Source organism: Nelumbo nucifera, chromosome 5 (genome assembly GCF_055504915.1).
Source record: "Nelumbo nucifera cultivar China Antique chromosome 5, China Antique-T2T, whole genome shotgun sequence".
In the NCBI taxonomy this organism is placed as follows: domain Eukaryota; kingdom Viridiplantae; phylum Streptophyta; class Magnoliopsida; order Proteales; family Nelumbonaceae; genus Nelumbo; species Nelumbo nucifera.
In genome coordinates, this window is record NC_142653.1 from 85,055,665 (window position 1) to 85,078,501 (window position 22,837).

General features: G+C 37.1%; 1 protein-coding gene across 3 annotated transcripts in view; it reads right to left on the bottom strand.

Annotated features, from left to right (window-relative positions):
- Positions 1–8,198: 8,198 nt before the first annotated feature.
- The window catches only part of LOC104612935 (retinal-binding protein), a 152,800-nt gene continuing 138,161 nt past the window's right edge, over positions 8,199–22,837 (bottom strand). Inside the window, exons 12-15 of one of the 3 annotated variants that reach the window (XM_010280593.3) lie at positions 13,696–13,743; positions 13,463–13,498; positions 13,301–13,375; positions 8,199–8,510 (exon numbers count right to left, since the gene is read on the bottom strand). In XM_010280593.3, the coding sequence (XP_010278895.1) occupies positions 8,457–8,510; positions 13,301–13,375; positions 13,463–13,498; positions 13,696–13,743 (213 nt within the window). In that variant the 3' untranslated portion in view covers positions 8,199–8,456. Of the gene's footprint in view, positions 8,511–9,266; positions 9,626–13,300; positions 13,376–13,462; positions 13,499–13,695; positions 13,744–22,837 lie in introns of those variants that run through there. The other 2 variants (XM_088887375.1, XM_088887374.1) reach the window with 2 other exon arrangements.

A 22,837-nucleotide genomic window follows, 5' to 3' on the forward strand; every position in this document is an offset into this window, starting at 1 on the left:
TTCCTCCTTTCTAGGTTCTTTTTAACCGCTATCGCATTCCCAAGACATTTCCAGATGAAAATTTTGATTTTGGGATCAATTTTTAACCTCTAGACCTCCTTCCAAGGCAAATTTGACATCTTATCAAGATGTATTCTACCATTCACTGGATTTTTATATTGGGAATCAGATCTTTCCCTATGGGCAAGATAATAAGCTAATTTGACTGAGAAATAGCCATTTTTGCTTCCCTTCCATATCAATCTATCTTCCTAGTTACAAGAGGCTAAGGGAATATTTTTTATCAGATCTTCAATTTCTTTGTGAAGTGTTGTTTGAATTCCAACATCTTCTGTCCTGATCAATGATGTCTTTGACCCAAATAGGGCCATTATTATCAGGGCTCGGGCCTGTCAATATGAAATTTGGGGAATCCTTTAGACAAGGATCTCCCCATATCTTTATGCTTTCCCCTGTATTAACTTCCCAAAGGGCTCCAAGTTTTAGTATTTCCCTACCTACAAGGATGCTCTGCCAATCCCAAGATCCTTTTTTCTGGAAGTTGTTTGTTAGAAAGTTTTTGCTTTTTATGTATTTTGCTCTTATGACCTTACACCAAAGGTTTTCATCTTCTGTACAAAGTCTTCAAGCTTGTTTTGCTAGTAGAGCTTTGTTGAAGCTGAAGGGATCTCTGAAACCTAATCCACCCTCATTTTTGTTTCTACAAATTTTGTCCCAGCTAACCTAGTTCATTTTGTTATGAGTGTCTTGAGATCCCCACCAGAATCTCCTCTGGGATTTTTCCATTTCATGACATATAGCTTTAGGAAGAAAGAAGCAGGAAATGGAATAATTTGGGATTGCCGCTACTACTGCTTTCAGGATAACTTCTTTCCCTCCATTTGATAGGAGAAGTTCATTCCATTTTGAAGTTTTGGTCTGAATTCTCCTAATTAGATGATTGAACAAATCTTTTTTTGATCTTCCAATAGCAGTAGGCGAACCTAAGTAGATTCCATGATGGTTAACCCTTTTGATTTTTAAACTTTTGGCTAGCAGCTTCTGGAACTTTGGATGAAGGTTTCTACTAAAAAAAATTTCAGATTTGGAGAAATTTACTTGTTGCCCAGAAGCCCTTTCATAAAGTTTGACTACATCCACCAGGTTTTGACTGTCAATTGGGTTTACCTTTGTGAAGAGATAACTGTCATTTGCAAAAAATAAGTGGGATATTATTGGGCAGTTTCTGTTTAGTTTTACACCTGAAATCTTTTTTTGTAAAACAAGGTGGTGGAGTTGACTGGATAGTGCTTCAGATACAAAAAAGAAGAGGTATGGAGACAAGGGATCTCCTTGTCTTATTCCTCTTTCAAGTATAAAAAATCTACAAGGGGCACCATTTAAAAGGACTTGATAGGAGACTGTAGAGACGCATTTTAGTACCTAAGAGATCCATTTGTTACCAAAGCCCAATTTTTGCAGGACACTCTTTAAGAAGCTCCATTCCACTCTATCATAGGCTTTGCTCATATCCAATTTTAAGGCCATGCATGCTTTCTCACCCCTTGTTTTCCTCATAAAGTCTATGATTTCATGAGCTATAAGAATGTTATCATGGATTTGCCTATTTGGAATAAAAGCACTCTGATTTTCACTGAAAATTTTGTGGAGGAAAGGTTTGACCCTGTTCACAAGAACTTTTGCTATAACCTTGTAGGTTGTGTTGCATAGGCTGATGGATCTGAAATGGGAGGCTTTAGTGGGCTGTTTAACTTTAGAAATTAAGGCTATGAAGGTTTTGTTAATCTCTCTATTTAAATGGGAAGTGGTAAAGAATTCCTGTACTGCCTTGCAAAGGTCTTGCCCAACCACATCCCATTGTTTCTGAAAGAAGATATTTTGAAAGCCATTTGGTCTCGGGGCTTGTAGCGGGGCCATTTGGAATAGGGCTTCCTTGATTTCTTCTTCTTCTACCATCTTTTCCAACCAATTGCTTTCCTTGACTGATAATTTTCTACTCATGTTTCTAAGGATTTCCTCAGTGTCTTGTGCCCTACTGGTTTGAATTTTTTTTTCAAAATACTGATTCAGAATCTTTTCAATCCCCTCTTGGTTATCAATCCAAACTCCTGACTCATTCTCTAGGCAAAGTGTCCTATTCTTGTTCCTTCTTCTCATGGTCTGAGCATGGAAAAACTTTGTGTTCTTGTGCCCATCCTTAAGCCACCTGATTCTAGATTTCTGGTTTGCTCTTCTCTCTTGATCCAAACTTCAAGGTTTGCCTCCATTGTTTTGATTTTGATTTCATCCCTGGAAGTGCCTTTGTTTAGATCCATTCCAATTCTAGTTTCAATTGTCCAATTTTGCTTTGGACATTTCCAAAGATTTTCTTGTTCCACAATCTGAGACCCTCCTGAAGATTTGTCAAGTTGGTTTGGAGGTTATCTTGTGCTAACCCATCTTGTTTTTCTATCCAAATAGCTTGGACAATTTCCTTGAATTCTCATGGGTTAGCCACATTTGCTCAATTCTAAAAGGTCTCCTTATGTTTCTTAGACTCCTTTCTGTGTATACTAGGATTGGGTAGTGATCAGAACCTTGGCTAACCAAGGTATTGGTATGGGCTTCAGGGAACATGTCTTGCCATCTTTGGTTGCTCACTGCTCTGTCTAGTTTAGCTTCTATTTTTCCTTTTCCTTCCCTTTTTATTTGAAATTAAAACTCTCATGTTGGAGGGTCTCCCTCCTTTCTTTTCTTGCTTATTGAAAGTCATGTTAAGTTCTCCACAACACATCCAAGCTCCATTCACATAACCTGCTAGGGTTCTCCGCTTCTGGTGGAAAACTTTTCTCTTATGTTTTTTAGGTTCACCATATATGGAGCAGTACCAATTTTTATTTCCTTCACTACAAATCTCCAAGTGAATGATATTGTTATTAGCATAAATAAATTTTTGGATAAAACCTTCTTTCCAGAAGAGAGCTAAACCCCCTTTTAGGCCCATTGCATCACATCCCCAACATTGCTAGGTTTTTAGGAATACAAATTTTTTCCTACAATTTAGAAGAGATTGCTTCATCTCCATTAGAAAAATTACATTTGGGTTTGTTCTTCTGGTGGTCTCCTTTAAAGCCTGAATTGTCTGTGGAGACCCAATCCCTTGACAATTCCAGCTTAAAATTTTCATTTTGCCCCTGGGGTCTGATCTAGGACAGACCCCTCAACCCACTTATTGAGAAATTGTTTTTGGATTCCCTTTGCTTGGTATTTGTGTCGGGAGAAAAGCCCGCTTGTTGGAAACCTCACATGACCTACCAAGGTAATCCATTTTTTGTACCCCCTTAATTGGTTCGCATCCTCTGGGTAGTTGAAGAGATTCTCCTAGACTAGGTTGTTGAGGGGTTTTATTTTTTGATTTTTTGACATTTCTTCTTTTGGATGCAATCAATGTTTTTGACGCATCTGAGTAACATTTATTTGGTACTTAGTCAATTTCATCATTGGATGGAGAACTTTCCCAATAAAAGGGAGTGAGTTTTCACTCTGTTATTTCTTTCTAAACTTCCAATTTTGGTACCGCATTGTTTTCTTTGTAGGGACTTGAGTACTAAAATCATCGATGATAACAGGAAAATAAGATCTAGCATCATAGCATGATAGAGGATTGATTAGAGAAAGAGGTACCTCTTCCTGCGTATTTACCATGTTCTTTGCCATGGTTTCCCCATCGCCTAGAGTTTCCTCCTCTTCAATCTCCATTTCTTCTAGTTGGTTATCTTTTAACTGCTCCTCTTCCATGACTGTCAGAGTTCCTCCTTGGCTTCTCCGGTCAGGTTTGAGGGTGCTTTCGAGACTCACACGATCCCGAGTGAAGTTGAATTTCGGAAGGGGGCTCAAGTTTTGTCTGAAGAGGCTGCGGTCTTCAATGGTCCTGTATGGGTTTTCCGGTTAGGCTTGCCTGGCCCGCTGTCCTGCTAAACCCGTTCCATCTATTGATGGCGGGTCTTCATTTTGAATTTCCTTAATAATAATGCCTGAAGACTTTCTTTTTTCCCCAAAACCAGCTCAATTGCCATGTCAGCCCGCTACGCATTGTATAGAATATTTTTTCCTCCACATCATCTTGTAACGATTCTCGAATTTGAGTGGATCCATGGCTTGCTCATCAGAGATGCATGTGCATGTGGTTTCTCGGTGTCCAATGATCCCGTAGTGCTTGCAAAAAATGGGAAGTTTTTCGTATTGGAAATGGAACCCCATTATCATCCTTGTCCTAGTTCCCTAGTGCTAGGTGTTTCCTTATATCTAATAGAACTCATATTCTGAAAATTTTCTCCCACCGTGGTTCTTCATCTTCAGTTTCTGACTCCCCGTTTTCCTCTTGTAGTGGCGCACCTGCAATACTAACCATTTTGGCACCCTAGGACCAGAATCACTTTTCCATTGGTGCATCTACTATGCAGATAAAGATCTTGAGCACTGAGAAGGGTAGGGCTCTTGGGATAACATTTTGTTCCCATTACTGTAACAGTAAAGGGTATCCCTGAATTAGCCAGGGCTCTTGCATCATGAAGGACTCCATATCTACTTTCTTTTTGAAAGAGATCCCACAGAATCTCCTCTTTTAACCATTTGACTTCATACTTGCATGCAGGCCAGAAATTTTTAACCTTCTGCAGTACACCGAAAGCATTCATTTGCTTGTCCGTAATAACCTTTGCGTAGATTGCTTTCTTGCATTTTTCTTCGATCCTCTATTGCCTTTCCTTGATTTCTTCTTCGTCTGGGAAGACTGGGATCTCTCTTTGAGGGTTGTCCATGTCCTATGACTTTCAGTCTTCCTGTAAGGTGAAAGCTTTTGGGGATTTGAACGGTTAAGAGTGGGTTGAGGGTTGTTGGTAGGACTAGACTTGTTTCGAAGGAAAATTAAATGGTGATTCAGGTTTGCCCTATCGAGCACTTTGCGAATGCAATGGAACCGCTAAATGCAGAGATGCATTCGGGAACGCAACGAGAAATGAGATTAAAATTAGCCTTAAGAAATGAGAATGCGAATGCGATGGAACCACTAAACTCTTTCTAAACTTAGCCTGAAGAAATTTTCTTTTGGGCTCAGTTTGGAAGGAGTACAAATACAAATATGTACAACAACAACATAGATTAAAATTTCATCATGTGTTGGGGCGTATTGGCTAATACATATCATATCGGGGCCCCTTCGATATGCCACTACACAAGGTGTTTTAGGGTTCCACCTATTTTACGGGGTAAATAAGCCTTAAACTGACCCCCCCGAACAAGTTTCAAAGAAAGAAAACTTAAAAAAAAAGAAGAGCAAGCCAAGATATAGCCCGATACACCCCTACTAGCATATCAGGTTATATCGATATTTTGAACTTTGATGTATAGTACAAATACATACAAAGTACATCGTTTTGCACCCTACATATTTGTATTTGTACCCCTTCCAAATTGAGTACAAAGTACATAGTTTTAGGCTTAGTTTGGAAGGAGTACAAATACAAATATATAGAGTGCAAAACCTTGCATTTTATATTGTTTTGTATGTATTTGTAATGTACATATTTGTATTTGTACCCTTTCCAAACTGAGACTTAGGCCATGTTTGGTTGTAGTGCAATTTTATTTGCACTAGTACAAAGTCATGGGAGTGCAAATGAAAAAAAATGCAAATTCTCGTTTAATTTTATTTTGGGTTTTATTTTATTTTGCTTCATGTCTTAATTTACTTCATTTGTATTGCGATCAAACAAAATAAGTTAAAATTTCAAACAAAAATAGGTCAGAATTTACATTCAAATCATTTACACTGCCATAGTTTTGCATCAGTACAAATTTATTTGCATTGCAACCAAAAACAACGTAAGGAATGAATTGCTATAAATGTAATAATGTAGGGAGATTGTAAGGAAGGAGTTGGGTGAAATGGAAAACCCTTTTTTTAAGAGACTACTAAGTACTTTATATAGTAATTTTATGAAATGACTTTTATGAAAACACTTTTACGTAAGTACTTTTACATGAAAGAACTTTGATAAAAGTACTTTTACAAAAGCACTCTATGAAAATACTTTTACGAAAACACTTTTATTGGATGGACCAATAAGACATAATGAATTTGGATGGATTGGACGGACCAATATGACATATTGGATTGGACCTGATCCATCCATAATGAATTTATATTGGATTGAGCCAATATCTGATCCATTGATAGAAGATAAGAATTAAGAATATTGGTCTCAATGGACCAGGTTTGAGTTGAAACCAATCTAAATTAACAGGAATTTTAACAGATTGGACAGTCTCTGGATCAGTCCAAAATATTCATTGGACTGGATTGGACCTGGACCGAATTGGACCAAATCCAGTCCAATTGACACCCCTAACTGTATAATCTATTTTTTCAGGAAAGTTATGGTGGATGTACCAATTAACACGCATACGGTAGTGGAGCTTTAGGAGGTGGATGTTGGACAATAGACATCATCCTGTCCGCTTTGGTTTTTTCAGTTGAATACCATGGGATTGATAGTGGAATGCATGACGATGGAGATTGGGATATTCTTGTGTGAGACGCTGAAAGAGCCAATTAACACTAAGGCTGTGCTTGGTTTGAAGGAAAAAGTAGGGAAAGGAAGGAAAAAGCAGGGAAACTTATACAAGGTTTGTAAAGGTTTCCTTATATTTCCCTTCCTTTCCTTACTTTTACTTTCAAATCAAACATAGCCTAAGGCTGTATTTAGTAAAAAAAAAAACTAGGAAAACCTATGCCTTTTCTTACTTTTTCTTTCAAATCAAACACAGTGTAAGAGAAAGATGAATACCAACCAAATAGGGTAGATTCTCGAGGGTAAGGGTAATAGTACTATAGTAGTATTACTAGACCCTTTGAAACTTTTTAACAAAAAAAAAGCCCTTGGGAACTAGTATAATTGTCTACAAGATGGGGGAAAAGCCAGTGGTATTCTTATTAGTATGAAAATATCCTAATTTTATGGTCATTTGGATCATGAGAAAGCAGAGAATATCCTAATTTTATGGTCATTTGGATAATGACAACTTGACAAGACTCGTATGGGCAGATAAATATTGGTGGGTTCAATAACTGATACATATTGTACGGCGATGTGTTGGTGGAAATTACCTTGAACCTTGGGTCATGGTCGAGGGCTCCAAAATGGGCAGATAAATACAAGTTCTTTAGCAAGGGTTATTTGATGGTTGGTGGAAATGGGAGACCTCATGTTCATGTTTGAGAGTAGAGGTGTTGGAACCAAAATCCTTTGTAAAATTAAAAAAAAAGGTCTTAATAGGGAAGATCATGATGGAAGAGGTAAAGAAGGCAACTAGAACCTACTAGAAAGAAGTTTGTATACAACTAGGGGAGGGGTCTTCATTGGAGAGGCAGATGCGTAGAAGATTGCTGTTTGATAACATAAATTAAAGTGTTTGAACTGAATTTTACTGTTTTGCCTTTTGGTAATTAAGGTTTTAAGTATTAGAAATGCAGAGTATCAAAAAAATACAACTTTAGGAGACATATCCAGATGTGCTTTGGATATGGTGAAAAATGAAGACATGAATATGTCAGTAAAATTCAAATGAATCCCATAAATACATAATAAGTCTAAAAATGATTACAAATAAGATATATACACTAATACACACGAGAATACATGTTTTCATAATTCATGTGAATTGTAAACTATTGGGATATGCCAACAAAGCATTGGAAAAAAAGAATTAAAATATGGTTTAGTGAGAAATAACAAATTTCAACGATTAATTAATTATTTTATTTTTTTTTAAATTTACGGTTGTTATAATATTAATAAGAAAACGTCGATTAATTAATTATTTAATTTACGGTTGTTAGAAATTAAAGCCCAGATAATTTTGACAAATTTAATTTAGTGGAAGAATCTTTTTTTTTTTTTTTTCATTTGGGTGCCTCATGTTTGAATCCCAACATCTATATATATATATATATATATATATATATATATATATATATATATATATATTTTTTTTTAAATTCCAACTTTTGCTCCAAGATATGCCTAGAGAGCATCCATTTCAATATACAAAACACAATGATCTAATGGCATTTTTTATTACTGCCAAACCGTTTTCGTAAATTGTGTTTCACCATATAATATATGCTGTTTCAAATAGATATCAATAATTCCACGTAGTTGAGTCAAGGCTTTGTTGAATTAAGTATTCCAAAGGATTTCAGGTACACCAAATACAGAATACAGTACATTATTCACAAACTATCCCGATGACCAATATAACTCAACCAGTACCAAGATGGGAGTGCAGAAAAGAAAGCAAAAGGAAAAAAAAAACATAATGATACAAATAAAATGATTGTGGCAGGATTCATCAGGAACCATGACTCGGATAAAGGTTGTACGCGCACTGTCCAAAGAGAAGCTCCTAACATACCTCTACTCTGTTGGGTCTGCAACGGGAGGTATACAGTCCACTTTGTAACAAAGAACCTGTCCCAAAGAGGACAAATCAATAGTAATGTAAGGACAAAAAGAAATTAGCAATAGTGAGTTCTTTCTTTTTCATTATTTTTTGGGTAAATTACAAAGACCCCCCCTTGTACCATGAGGTCAGTGACAAAGTCCCCCCTGTACTTCTTGTGACAAAGACCGCCCTGAACTTTAGCCGTTAGACAAAGACCCCCTTCTGTTAACGTTTTGTCAGTTAACTTCAAAAAAATTTTCATCCGACTTTAAAGTTTTTTAAATCTCCAAACTACCCTTTTTATACTGTTCATTGTCTTCTCCATTGAAGTTAGGAGAAATGGCTACAATAAAAACAACGGTTTTGAAACATTCAATGGAGAACATTAACGGAATAAAGGGGACCCCTTTTATGATGAAGATGGGAAAAAGGATGAATTAGAAGACTTGATCACTCTGCAGGACCAGATATCCATTTCCTAGGTTAAATAGGTTTTAAGAGAAAGAGGGCAAGAAAAAGAAAATAGAAAAAGTTTAGTGGGGTATTTTGGTAATTTAATGCTTTCCGTCATCTGACTTAATGGCCAAGGGGGTCTTTGTCTAACGGCTAAAGTTCAGGGGGTCTTACTTTGTCACTGACCCCATAGTACAAGGGGGGTCTTTGTAATTTACCCTTATTTTTTCCTAGGACTATTGCAAGTTCTCTCTCTCTCTCTTGCATATGGGTTCTCAGAGCTGACCTACTGCATAGTCATCATAAATCAAGATCTCACCACTTCAAAACCAAATACAACTCAACTATGCTTTCTCATCATTTAATCTCTGCCAATGTGTGCCTTACACAGCCAGTCATAGGTCCAGATAAGGGATTTAGTTTTCCTTAAGATGGTTAATGAGTTGCAGAATTGTAATTTTTAGTTTTTCTAATTTAGGAGGGAAGATTCAGCTCGGCCGATCCTCTGGGAGGTGGTTTTCTCTTTCAGGAGCAGTGGTTGGCTCTGGCGATCAATGGCCTGTTGTGGTAACTCGTGGTGGCTGTTTTTCCAAGAGACTCCACAGGTGAAAGAGAAAGGGCCAGCTTTTGTGTCCAGTTGAAGGAGATGGTGTGGTCGATACGATGACTGATGCTTGGCCTCCAGCTCCTGTGTCATCATCAGAACTCCAGTTAATCCCTCTGGTTCCTGTTTCTCCTCAAGAATATGACGTGAGGATGCACTGTTCAAATTTTGAACAGGCACACAAATTTTCTTTTAAGCAGGCAAGGATGGAGAAGCCTAGGGGTGGTTTTTCCCCAGATCCTCAAGAATATGATTTGAGGATGCACTGTTCAAATTTTGAACAGGTGCCCAAATTTTCTTTTAAGCGGGCAAGGATGGAGAAGCCTAAGGGTGGTTTTTGCCCAGATGCGAACCTGTCTCACCTAGTCATAGTGAACCCAGTGTGGCCTTTTCACCAAGACATCCTACTGAAATTTGGGTGGAGTTGTATGTGGTGTGTGGCCTTCAAAAATCAAGCAAAGCCTTCGTTGCTTTCCCAAGGGTTGGTCCCACTAGATATGGTGTGACTAAGGTTAAAGGGCAGCCCAGTGTACAAGGCTCTCGCCAATGCAGGGTCTGGAGAGGGACAGATAAGATATATGCAGCCTTACCCCTGCACAGAAATTGTTTTCAAGATTTGAACCTCAGTCACCCAGGTTGCAATGATCTGGCATAGGTTCATATCCATTAATGGACCTAGCAATGTTTGGAGAGAAGGTGCTGGGGTTTGAATTGGTTGTATCTCCTCTGTTTTGGTCACCGATTTCTACTAACCCCTCTGAGTCTGATTGGGCCCATCTATTTTGGCAGGGTGTTCCTCTCCGCATCCTAACAGCTTAGATTGTTGTGTTGATCAAGCAATTAGCTTTGACAAATTTCTTGGGGTGACTTTTGCTGATGGTCAAGAGGAGCAGGTCTGCGAGTGGTTGAGATATGAGGAAAGTGCACTGATGGTAGCACAGAGCTCTAGCTCAGAAGATGACTCTGATTCAGAGTCTCAGACATTCATGGCTCAGATTGGTCCACTAGCAGTTTGGATTACCTTTCAGGTTGCAGAAGATCCAACAATCTTGTGGATTTTTATGACTTGGTGGTAGCCAAACCCAACTCCAGAGGCTCACAAAGCATCGGCTCTAGAGGCTTGTAATGCACCAGAGGGAGAGGTAGAAGAGATTTGAGCAAGACTGGTGGTCTCTGGTTAATTTGTGAGGGTCTTTTGTGGATCCTCTTTTGTTTCCGGTCTAATTCTGCTTTTTGGGTTTTTGTTTTGTGGTTTTTCAAGCTGGGCCTAGTCTTGTTTTTAAGTGGGGTTTGGTCTAGGCCTTTTTTGAGGTTTTGGTTTTAGTTTCTCTGCTCTTTTCTGTTTTTGGGCCTAGGCATGTTTCACCTTGGGATTGGGTCTAGGCCTCTTTTGAGGTTTGGTCTAGGCTTTTATGCTTGCTTCTCTTTGTATATGCCTTGCAAGGTTTAAAATATTGATAAGATGATTCTGTATCGGACATATCATATTGGTATTGGACAGTACTGGTACAGGATACACTATGACTGGAGGTGTTATGGTCTGATATGTACTGATACAGAGGCTTATCGAACTCTAATTCAGCAACAAATGTGTTTCATAGTCTCTCTTTAAGTGGAATTGGTGTGATTTGAGCACACATTGCCCACACAATAGTCTCTATTTAAGTGGAATTGGTGTAATTTGAACATAAGTTGCCTACACACCTAGACTTAAATGCGCCATTAACCACTAAGCCACTTTTCATTTTGTGCTAATAACTGAAATAAATTAACTTTTATTAATTTCAATGCCCACACTTCACATAGAATCTAAACAAATAATATATATCTATATCCAACAACTTCAACTACAAATTAAAAAGAATAATATTCAAAATTAGTATTTTATAAACTAATGGAATAAATAATTTATCAAATCCACATTTATATAAAAATGATTTTTAATCTCAAGAAATTCATATAAATAAAAATATTAATAAAAGAATAATTATTTTAGTACTTATAATTTATACATTTGCAATATGATATGTATCTGAAAATTTGTATAAATTATTAATTAATATTTAAATTTTTATTAAATAACAATGCATTTATTCTTTACAAAAATAAACATATAGTTTATAAAATATTCAAGAATATAATATAAATTGAATCCATAAAATCCACTAAGCTACATTTATATCAAAAAATGATTTTTTATTTTAGAAAATTTATAGAAATAAAAATATTACTAATGAAATAATTATTTTAGTAATTAAAAATTATGAATTTACATATTAGATGTATCTTCTAAATCTAAAGTTTAATAGATTTGATATATTTTCAGATTATATATTTTTATAAATTATTAATTGATATTTTAGTTTACATTTATAATAACATATTTATTTTTCACAAAAATAAAAGCATTGTTTACCAACCATTTGAGAATTAATTTATTAGTTGACTTTTTTTGTTAATGTTAAAAATTAAAAATAGTAAAATAAAAAATAATTTATATAATAATTCAAATATAATAGTTGCATATGTTTTGCACCTTGGATTTTAATAGAAAATAAAATAATAATGGCTTTGCGCATGTTTTAATTTGTAAAAATCTATATAATGTGTCTTGGACTCTTGATTGATGCATTATCAATAAAATTGTATGATATATATGCATTCCGCTATACTAATTGTAATGTATGTCATATATATTATAAAAATATACATTTTATATTTATTTATACATTATTTGTGGCTATTTAGACATTCAATTTGGTGTTATTAATATAGATGGAATTTGTATGCATTTCCCTAGCGTATCCAAGTGTCTCCATACTTTTTGTTTGTATCTATGCATTTCCAAAGCGAATCCATATCTGTATCCGTATGTGAGTTATCCGATACAATACTTGATACCAATACTTTAATACTTGATGCCTTGTATACTTCCTCTTTTAATAAATAATACTTTACCGCTTTAAAAAAGTAGTTTTTTTGGTATTTAAAAAAAGTAGTTTGGTTGACCATAGAGACAGTCTATATATGTGAAAAGCTACAACATGTGGAAAATGAATATTGAACTTTATTTTCTGCTTGTGTGACTTGTGAGTGATTCCCACAGCCCTAGAGTGATTCTAAGAACACTAGGAGTGATTCCTAGGCTTTTATTTCTCTCTCTTTCCTCTTACCTCTCAAAGTTTGAGCTCAACCACTCACAGCAATCAAATACCTTGGAAAAGGCATCAGAAACCATCATTCAACATCAATTAAAGGACTGAAATTGATCCCTGGTAATTCTCTTCTCTATTCCCTTCAATTCTCAACATTCATACACCTGCCTAGAGAGAGAAACTTGTCTCTCTAAATCTTCCCTATCAAACCTTGTGATACTGATTCAGCCCCTCCCCCCCCCCATATCTAAGGGGTCTTTTTTCATCCCATTAAAATGGTTTTCACAAATTTTCACTAAAAACCCTTTCAAACGGCTTGAAGAAATTCCATATCAATCTTGAGACATTGAAATTTCTTTGTTTTCTTTCTCTAGAATCTATTCACTTCATACAGCAACATACCCTAGACAAACCCTAATACCCTGTCCTCTAGACCTCTCTCTATCCCCTCCATCATCACTTATTTTTCAATTTCCCTCAAATTTGTTATTAGTCCAGCCATGGAACACATCAGTCCTACATTGAAGGATTTTCTCGTAACACCGAATATGAAAAGAAATATGCACAAATGCACAATCACATGCCATGTTTTATGTTTCCCTACCTTTTTGAAGAAGGTTGAATAGGAATTATCCCAGATGAGTTTGTAGCATCCAGCCATACATGTGCAGAAGTTACCCTGTTAAGGTAATCCACAGTGACAATTTAGGACCAACATGGCATAGTGGAGTAATCACTAATTGGCAACATAAAAGCACTCACTCACTTGGTCAGATTCATAACGTCTGTAGGGTAAGATCATCTGTAGGATAACAAACCAATGCAAAGAAATAAGCACGACAAGAGGAGTTATTATGCAAATGGCATAACTTACCGTATAGCATGAAGATTAATGCAAAACCAAGAGTTCTACAAGCCAGAAAAATGATTAAGGCAAACATAAAGTGTTGAGTTAAAGGTGGAACATATGGTACTGACATATTGTGCAGAGCCACTTACAGTTTTTTCTCCCGATGGATTAATATATTCCACACTAAATCCAATATCCTGCCAAAAAAATATGCCAAATCCATGTAGTTGAGAAGCAGATCATACAATCCATGCATTACAAAAGGTAATCCATAAACCAAAATATCATACATATAGCACTAATACAGGAGACGGAACTTATTTTCTAATGCATCATATTACAGAAGCTGATGAAATGACTAAAAGCCATTATACAAGGTAAATTTTATTCCCGTCAAAAACCATAAGTTAAAATGGAATTCAAGGATTTTCAGAAGAAAATATAGAATCATGAGGACAAGCTTATTCCCATCATATTACAGAACCTCCTTACTCTCCCTTCTCTCAGAAGTTTTGATCTCACCCTCCACTGAGGACAAACTTATTTGGTCCTTAACTCCACATGGTTCCTTCACTACCTCTTCCTTCTTTCAGCACTTAACCACCACCCCACCTTTCCGGGCAAAAAGATTTGGCTCCCCACAGTTCCCCCTAGTCTCTTTTATCGTCTGGGAGGCTTCTTGCTCAAAGCTGAATACCTATGACAACCTCCAAAAGAGATTTCAAGGAAACCACTATATCTCTCCTTCAGTCTGTTTGATGTGCTATAAGGATGGAGAATCTATTGGATACCTTTTCTTTAACTGTATTGTTGCCAGAAGTCTTTGGCAGTTCTTCCTTGATTCAGCAGCCAGGGGCAGGCTTAACTGGACTCCCCCAAACTCTGTCATAGAGTTTATCAACTCTTGGCAAGGTCTAAAGTTGACTTCGGGCAAGAGAGAGAACTGTTTCTGGAAAGTAATTGTACATGCCATTTTGTGGAATATCTGGGAGGAAAGAAATAGGAGATTATTTGATGAGAGTTACTCCTCGGAGACTCTTAGAGATCGTATCCTAGCCAGCATTAGCAGCTGGATGGTGAATAGTAAAGTGTTTGAGGGCATCAGTCGGAATGACATTCAAAGAGATTGGACAGCCCTTCTGTCAACCTCTCCTTTTCATCCTCAGCCTCCCCTGAAAATGACCCCAAGACAAGATTGTGAACTCATTCTGAATTTTGATGGCAGCTTTAGGAGGTCTGCAGAGAACAGCCCAAATGCTGGAATAGGAGGCTTGATCAGAAGAGTGAATGGAGATGTGACTTGGGCCTTTAGTGGCCCTGCAAAGGCAGCTGATGCGTCAGAAGTAGAGGCTAGGGCCCTCTTGGAGGGCCTCAGAATTGCCAATCTCATCAGTTCTGTCTCATTGCAGTCGAAGGAGATTCAAGGAATGTTACAAGCTGGGCTTCAGGACAGACTTTGGACCCGTGGAAACTATCTCATTTGCTGTTAGAAATCAGGGAGCTGACCTCCTACTTACAATGAAGCTTCAGATGGATTCCTAGAGAATTAAATCATGTGGCTGATAATCTAGCTAAATCTGGGCTGGGAAGGGATTTTTTGTATAGTGATCATACTTTGCCATTGTGGTGGGCTTTGTCTTCTGATTTGTTGACAAGGCTTTGTACATCTCCTCATGTACATCCCTCCCCCTTTTTTTGATCTAATGAAATCTGTTATCTTTTCTCAAAAAAAAAAAAAACTATCTTTCATAGAGTTAATAATGCATAAAGTTTGGTCACCGTCCAATCAAACCTGGCATTTGTTACAAAGTAGTTCTGTATGAAACCATACTGTGAGGTTTGCACAGAATGCTGCTATGTGGTAGTCATAGACTCATAGTATTATACTTTTTAGATGTAAATACTAAAGGGAACTAGACCAACTCAAGTGGATTACTTTGATCTATTGTATACCTATCTGACCATAACAAGGACACTTGTATGTCAAATCCCTTGCCCTCTAATCCCCAACTTCCCCTCCCCCACCAAAATAAAAATAGAAATTGGAAGGATTCCTTGTATCATTCTTTGCCATTCCATTGTCTAGGGCCATGTGATTTTTTTTGTGAGTAACCAGACACTTTTATTAATTATAAGGATGTACAATTGTCTAGGGCCATGTGATTTACAATTTACTACTGATGTAGGATCAGCTCACTTCCAGCTCTTTGAGAATGTTGAATGACCTTCCTTGATCAGAGGTTTATGGCCGTTGATGGCTGTAATGCCTTATTAAAGAAGAAAGAAAATAGAGAGAGAATGCCTAGGATCACTCATGAGGTGCCTAGAATCACTCTAGAGTATAGGAATCACTCACCATAATTAGCATAAGCTCAAGAAAACTTGATAAACTTTATTAATCCTTGTGTAAAACGTCCATACACAGTTATAGACTGTAGACTCTTATGAATCCTAGTAGGACTTAAAACAAAACTATAGACTCATAAGAAAATCCTAGTAGGACTAAGAAACAAAAGTCTATTATGCTATTTCAATTCAAAGACTCAATAACTCTTATAATTCTTATTAAATAACTCTAAAGCACTAGATAGATCAGACCCTATTGTTGGACCCACAGAAAAACTATAAAATGATGGTATTCCCCATTCAAAAAAACTCTTCAGCTCCTGCATCATTCTTCCCCAGTTCAAAAGAACTTGTCATCGAGTTTTGAAGAACTTGAGGATTAAAAGTTCATATGCCCCAATGACAAAAGGAATAGGTATTCCGACAGCTATTTCAACACACTTCGACTGTAGAGTGGAGGCAACAAACATAGCTAGAGAAGGATCTTAAAGCAACATAAGACACTGCTTTCCATAACCTTCTTTGTTAAATCATTGGAGATGTGATTTAGTCCAATAAGAAATAACAAAAGAGAACTGAAATTAAAGGTAAGAAGAAGTAGCAGAAATCAGAAGTAGAAGAAGAAGAGGATGGAAGAAGGGAGGAGAAGGGAGTTCAATCTAATCTCTCGGATGGAAGAAGAAGGGAGGAGAAGAGAGTTCAATCTAATCTCTCCCCTTACTCCTAATCACATCTATTAACTTAACCTTTATGATACAATTGCAATAATGCCCTTAATGGGGCGGCTAGCTCATAAGCAAACATAAAAAGGAGCAAAAATAGTTAATAGGCCCATTAACATAGAAACATCTAATAAGAAAATAAGAGAACACTAGGGCTGATTCGGCCTAGTCTCTATACACTCCCCCTCAAGCTGAGCATATATGTCAATCATGCCCAGATTGCTTATATAATATATTAGCTTTCCTTTTGGAACTCTTTTCGTCAAAATATCAGCTAACTATTCTTCAGAAGCAATAAATGACAAGCAAATTTCCCTTGAAGCAACTCTCCCCCATATAAAATGTTTATCAACCTCAATGTGCTTTGTTCTATCATGCTGGACGGGATTATGTGCAATGTTAATGGCTGCTTGATTGTCACAATACATCATCATTGGCTTCTCATAATCAATACCTAGTTCCTCCAAAAGTGAACTAAGCCATAATAATTTTGAAACTCCATTGGCCATTGCCATATACTTTGCCTTAGTAGAAGATCTAACCACCACGGATTGCTACTTACTCCATGAAACAATGTTCCCTGCCACCATAGTACAGTAACTTAGGTAGATCTCCTATCATCAATACATCTGACCCAATTTGCATAAGTGTGTGCCTCTAGTTTTATATGTCCATGTTTAGCAAAAAGAATACCCTTCCCTAGAGTACCCTTCAGGTAACACAAGATCTTCTCAATAGTTGCCATATTGTGTCTCTAGGAGAATGCATGAACTGGCTAATGATACTCATTGCATAGGAAATATTGGGTCGAGTCATACAGAGATACAACAACTTCCCAAGCAGTCTCTAGAACACTCCCTTATCAACCAATAGTTCACCATTAGTGGCCAAGAGCTTGTGATTTAAGTCTATAGGTGTAGAAGCTGATTTAGCACCAAGTTTTCTAGTCTCAACAAGGAGATCAAGGACATACTTGCATTGAGAAATAAAGATGCCTTCCTTGGATTGAGCAACTTCAATTCCCAAAAAATATCTAAATTCCCCCAAATCTTGATTTCAAACTCAGTGCTAAGAAACTTCTTTAGGCTAAGTACTTCCTGTGTATCATCACTAGTAACCACAATATCATCCAAATAGACAATGAGAAAGGTCACCAAAGAGTCTCTCCTATTACCAAAGAGGGTATGGTCAAACTGAGTCTGTGTGTATCCAAAGGTAACAAGAGCAGCCCAAATATCTCAAACCACATCCTAGGAGACTGTTTGAGGCCATAAAGGGACTTCTTCATGATGAGAATAAATTTTATCATATTTTTATCCCTAAATATTCAGTATTTTATACTGAATTAGTACTTATTTGGACTCATATTTCTTGATTGATGGTTTAGGGCATGAAAGAAGGCATCGGGAGAAAGCAAGGCAAATCGGATGATTTTTCGCAGTTTCGGCACCATTCAGTAATCTGGGCCTAACTCTCGTATCTGAGATCCGATTGGGCTGATTCAAGACTCACTGGAAAGATAAGAGAGAAAGCTACAACTTTCATGTTTTGGGCTTTCGCATATTCGGCCTGCATCGAAGTCAAATCCGGGCCCGAAGTCGGGGCAAATTCGCAGGAAGGCCCAATTCGCAGCTGAAGCCCAACTTGCAGAAAAGCCTTGCAGCAGCCCAATTCGCAGAGGAAGCCTAATACGAATGCAAGAACAAGAAACTGAGAAGAGTCCTACCAGATTTAAATTTGTGATGTAATCCTAGAAAGATAAAGAGACTGAGTTCACTAGATAAAGAGATAAGAGTAGGATTAGACTAGGACTTTCTATTTTTGAAAGATAAACTCCAAGAAGGAGTTGGAGACCACCCCCTCCCCTTTAAGCTATATAAAGGGATGGGGGGCGGACTAGAGAGGGGGGAAGGAAGGAGAGGAGCAACCAATCTATCAAGCAAGAAGACTGCAAGAAGAAGGTGGCGGCAAGGAAAAGAGGAAATCTCAGCTCCGAGGGCGACACCATGAGTTCTTTCTTTCCTCTTGTTTGCTTTATTTCCTCTAGTATGAACTGATTTATTTATAGCTAGGGCTGTGGAAAGCCTAATCATAACAATGAATATATTTTTATTCTGATTTTTCCAAGATCGTGATTTCCATATAGTCTATGAGTTATCTTGCTTAATGCTATTAGGAGTGACTATCTCTTAATTGATTAGGTTTATGTGAATGAATCGAGAGAGGAATTAATATAGCAGACCAAATAATTCATGGTGTGAATTGAATGGTATATAGGGGTATATACACATGATTCATCTGAATGTAATAGTTTTTCCTTGAACTTAATGCATTTCTATCTTGAGAACTCTAGTCGAGAGGTCGAGGGGTTACCTGATAGAAGTAGTTTTGATATATCTTGAGAAAGAATATTGAATAAAATTGGAAAAACTTCAGCTTATGGGAATGACAAATTATCTTGGATAATCTCATCTATTGCTATTCATTGGAATGGTTAGGCGGACCAAAGGTCCTAGCGAATTCAGTCAATCGTTGCATACTTCAGTATTGGTACTCTTGCTCTTGTTTTCTTTTTCTGTTTTTCAGTAGCTTTTACTCTTAAATCTGAAATTCGATTGTCCAAATAATTAGGGAAGGCTGTAGTTCTAATACTTATTTTGTTAAATCCTCGTGGGAACGATATTTTTATACTACTTGATAACTAGTGCACTTGCTAGGGTTATAATCATAGCTATCACTTCAATTTACACATCTTCTCCTAAAGGCAAAGACATATAAACCTCCTCATATAGATCCATTTAAGAAGACATTTTTGGCATCAAATTGATAGAGTGCCCAACCAAAACTAGCAACCAAGGATAACAGAACCTGAACTGATATCATTTTAGCCACAGGAGCAAAGGTCGCCAAGTAATCAATACCATACATCTAAGCGTAACCTTTAGCAACCAAACGAGCCTTAAACCTCTTAGTAGTGCCATTAGCATGGTACTTAATAGTGAATACCCATTTACAACCAATTGGTTCCTTCCCCTCTAGCAAATCCAAAATTTCCTAGGTATTATTCTTATGTAAAGCATCTATCTCAGTCATAATAGCATCCCTCCATTCTGATTTGGATAAGGATTTTCGAACAGGTTTAGGGATTGCTTATGTAGAAACAAAGGCTAGGAAGGAAATAATAGGTCGGAGAAAGAAGCCTTTAGGACTGGTGTTTGTAGATGTAATGGGCTGTACACTTCTGTTTTCCTTTTGTGAGGGCAATAGGAAGGTCTAGGTCTAGGAAGGTATCAGTGGGAACAGAGGAGGGCTGACCTATCATCTCATTAGTGATGGGAGGTGCAAGAGGCTTAATTAAAGGAGTGGAAACAACTTGCTCATGCTTGAGTTGTTGTCTTTGATACCACCTCTAAACAATGGGATGGGAGATAAAAGTAGGAGGGTGAGCTGGAGGAGGAGCAGGAACATGTGAAGGAGAACCAAAAGGAAGAGATGCAACATGAGTAAGCAACTCAACCGAGGACTCAATAGGAACAAGAAGAGGAACAGTTGGGGACAATGCAAATAGCTCAACTGAATGCTCTCCCTTGGGAGAAGTGCCAAATAAAGGGATAAATTCTACAAATGTGATATCCCTAGAAATGAAGCGGGTGCCATAAACTGGACCATAGCAACTGTTAGAATGTTAGAGTGATGTTCGGCTGATAAGAGTTCTTATTAGCCCATTCTTATGTTTAACTTATCTTGTAACTGGGCTTGTGTTAATGGGCCTAATCCTGTTTAATGATTTAAGTCATCTGGGTGTCCCATCACTAATCAGGGGCATCCCAGTAATTTCTTGTACCTTGTACTATATTCATCTATAAATAAAGAACTGGTCGACTGGCTAGTACAGTTCGACATTTTCAGCATCTCTTCTTCTTCTCCTCTTCTCTGCTACTTCGACTACAGTGGTTCAGCTTTCAATTCTCATTTTCTCTCAAGATGGATGTTTGATTCAAGACTGAAACACTGGGGAGGTGAAAGGGAAGGGGAACAGGTTGAGCTGTTTGTTTGCATTGGAGTTTGAGAAGCCTCAAACAGCAACGTCATCAGTTTATTTCAGTTCCTCCACTTCTAGTTCCTTTCTGAGTTATAGAAATAATATTTGGGACTTATGGCATAAACGTTTGGGTCATTTACATTCTGAAAAATTAAAATTTTTGTTTGATTCAGGCCTTATTAAGAATAAAATTCCTACCTTGCACACCTTTGATACATCTTGTATTTCTTGTTGCTTAAGTAAGAGTCATACCTTACCATTTCCTCACATATCTGAGCATGCTACCTCTCCCTTCGATGATTGTTGTGAAGTGTAGGAACAAGAACTTTGATGAATAATCCAAAAGGTGTCAAGGTAGGATGAAAGATTCTTCCCAAAATATTCCTTAACATTGTCAGAGCAAAATATTTTGATATGAGTATTAAACTTGGTAACGATAATGAAAACGTTTGTACAACGGTTGGTACTTCATCCTGGGACCACATGAGGTAAATCCAAGTAAAGCGTGGAAAATCATCAACAAAAAGAATAGAGTATTTGTAACCCCCCATACCCGGTAAATGATATGACCCCTAACAAGTATATTCCATTTGCCTCATGGCCACTCCCAATCGTCCTTTGAGAGTTCAGGTACTGAAAAAATAGTGGGTAGGGAAAAAAGGTTATGTTGCAATTCATAGATTTAGTTAAACTATTGACAGACAAAAGATTGGTGTTAAGTTCAGGAACATGAAGAATAAAGGATAAAACAAGGGAGTATGAGGCTCTGATGTTCCCCTTGCCTGAGATAGGGGTAAGGGACCCATCAACAAGGGTATTTTTTTCATGGCCAAAAAAAGAGTTGATATGAACAAAATAGGTTAGACATGTTGGTCATATGGTTAGAAGCACCAGAATCTATAACCCAAGGGATTTTGTGGTTACTTGACATAGTAGTATGATTTATAGAATCACAAATACTGAGTGAGCAAAAGCGGATGAAAAGGTGTTGCCTGAGGAGCTGGAAGCTGTAACTATAGTCTCGAAAAGATTGATGAGCCTTCTATACCTCTCAAACTCTGCTTTTACGACTGCCGGTTGCTCTATAGATGGTTTCTCTTCACCATCTTTGTTTCCACCATCTGGTATAATAGCTACATATGCATTTTTAGGCTTTCCAACCTGACCATTGTTATTATTATTGTTGTTTCAAAACCTTTCTGGAAGAAGTTTTGGATGTAGCTTCCAACAGATATCCTTGGTGTGTTTCAGCTTCTTATGGTATTCAAATTTCATTTTACAGCTTCTTACAATATATTTCGGCTTCTTTAGGTCAAATTTCATTTGCATTGGTGTAAATGCATGGAAGTGCAAAACGGTAGAGTGTAAATCCTGGTTTACTTTACTTCAGATTTGACTTTGTTTTATTTGTTTGTGATTATAGGAAGTAAAACGATGTAGTCCCTACATTGTATGAAAGAGAATAGAGGTAGTAGGAGGGTTATTTGTTTGGGAGTGATGTAATAAGCAAGATGATGTGGTCCCCATTTTATATGAGAGAAAATTAAGGTAGAAGATGGTGGAAATTTTTTGCACTGCCAACGAGTGCAAACGAGACAAAGCACAAATTTTATATCAGATAGGTGTCCAGATCATAATCACAAACAAACAGATGCAAAACTGAACTGGGAGCAACATTTGTATTCAGTTCAGATTTGCAGTGCAAACAAACAAAGCCTTAGGCTCAGTTTGGTAAGAGTACAAATACAAATATGTACAGTACAAATACAAGGTTTAGAAACAGCATATACAAGGTTTTGCACTGAACATATTTGTATTTACACTCTTTCCAAATGGACTCTTAATTTCATATTCAGAAGGAAAGTTGTTTCAATCTGCAAAATTTGGGTGGTTATTCCATATAAACAAACACAATTAAAGCAGTCAAGGGATCCCTTTCTCTCTTATTAAACAAGGTATGGTTAGCATGATAAACAAATTCATTTAACTTCTCAAACTAGGCTCCTGAAGACCTGGTGGAAGATCTTTACATACCTAGGAAAATCTCCATTTAAAAAGGCATTCTTTGCATCAAGCTAATTTAAAAGGGGAAATGAGCAACAAGCTGTCTTCCTTTTGCTACTTTAATATGCAGTTATATGATATATTTACTCAAGGAATGAAAAGATTTAAGTTAGATTC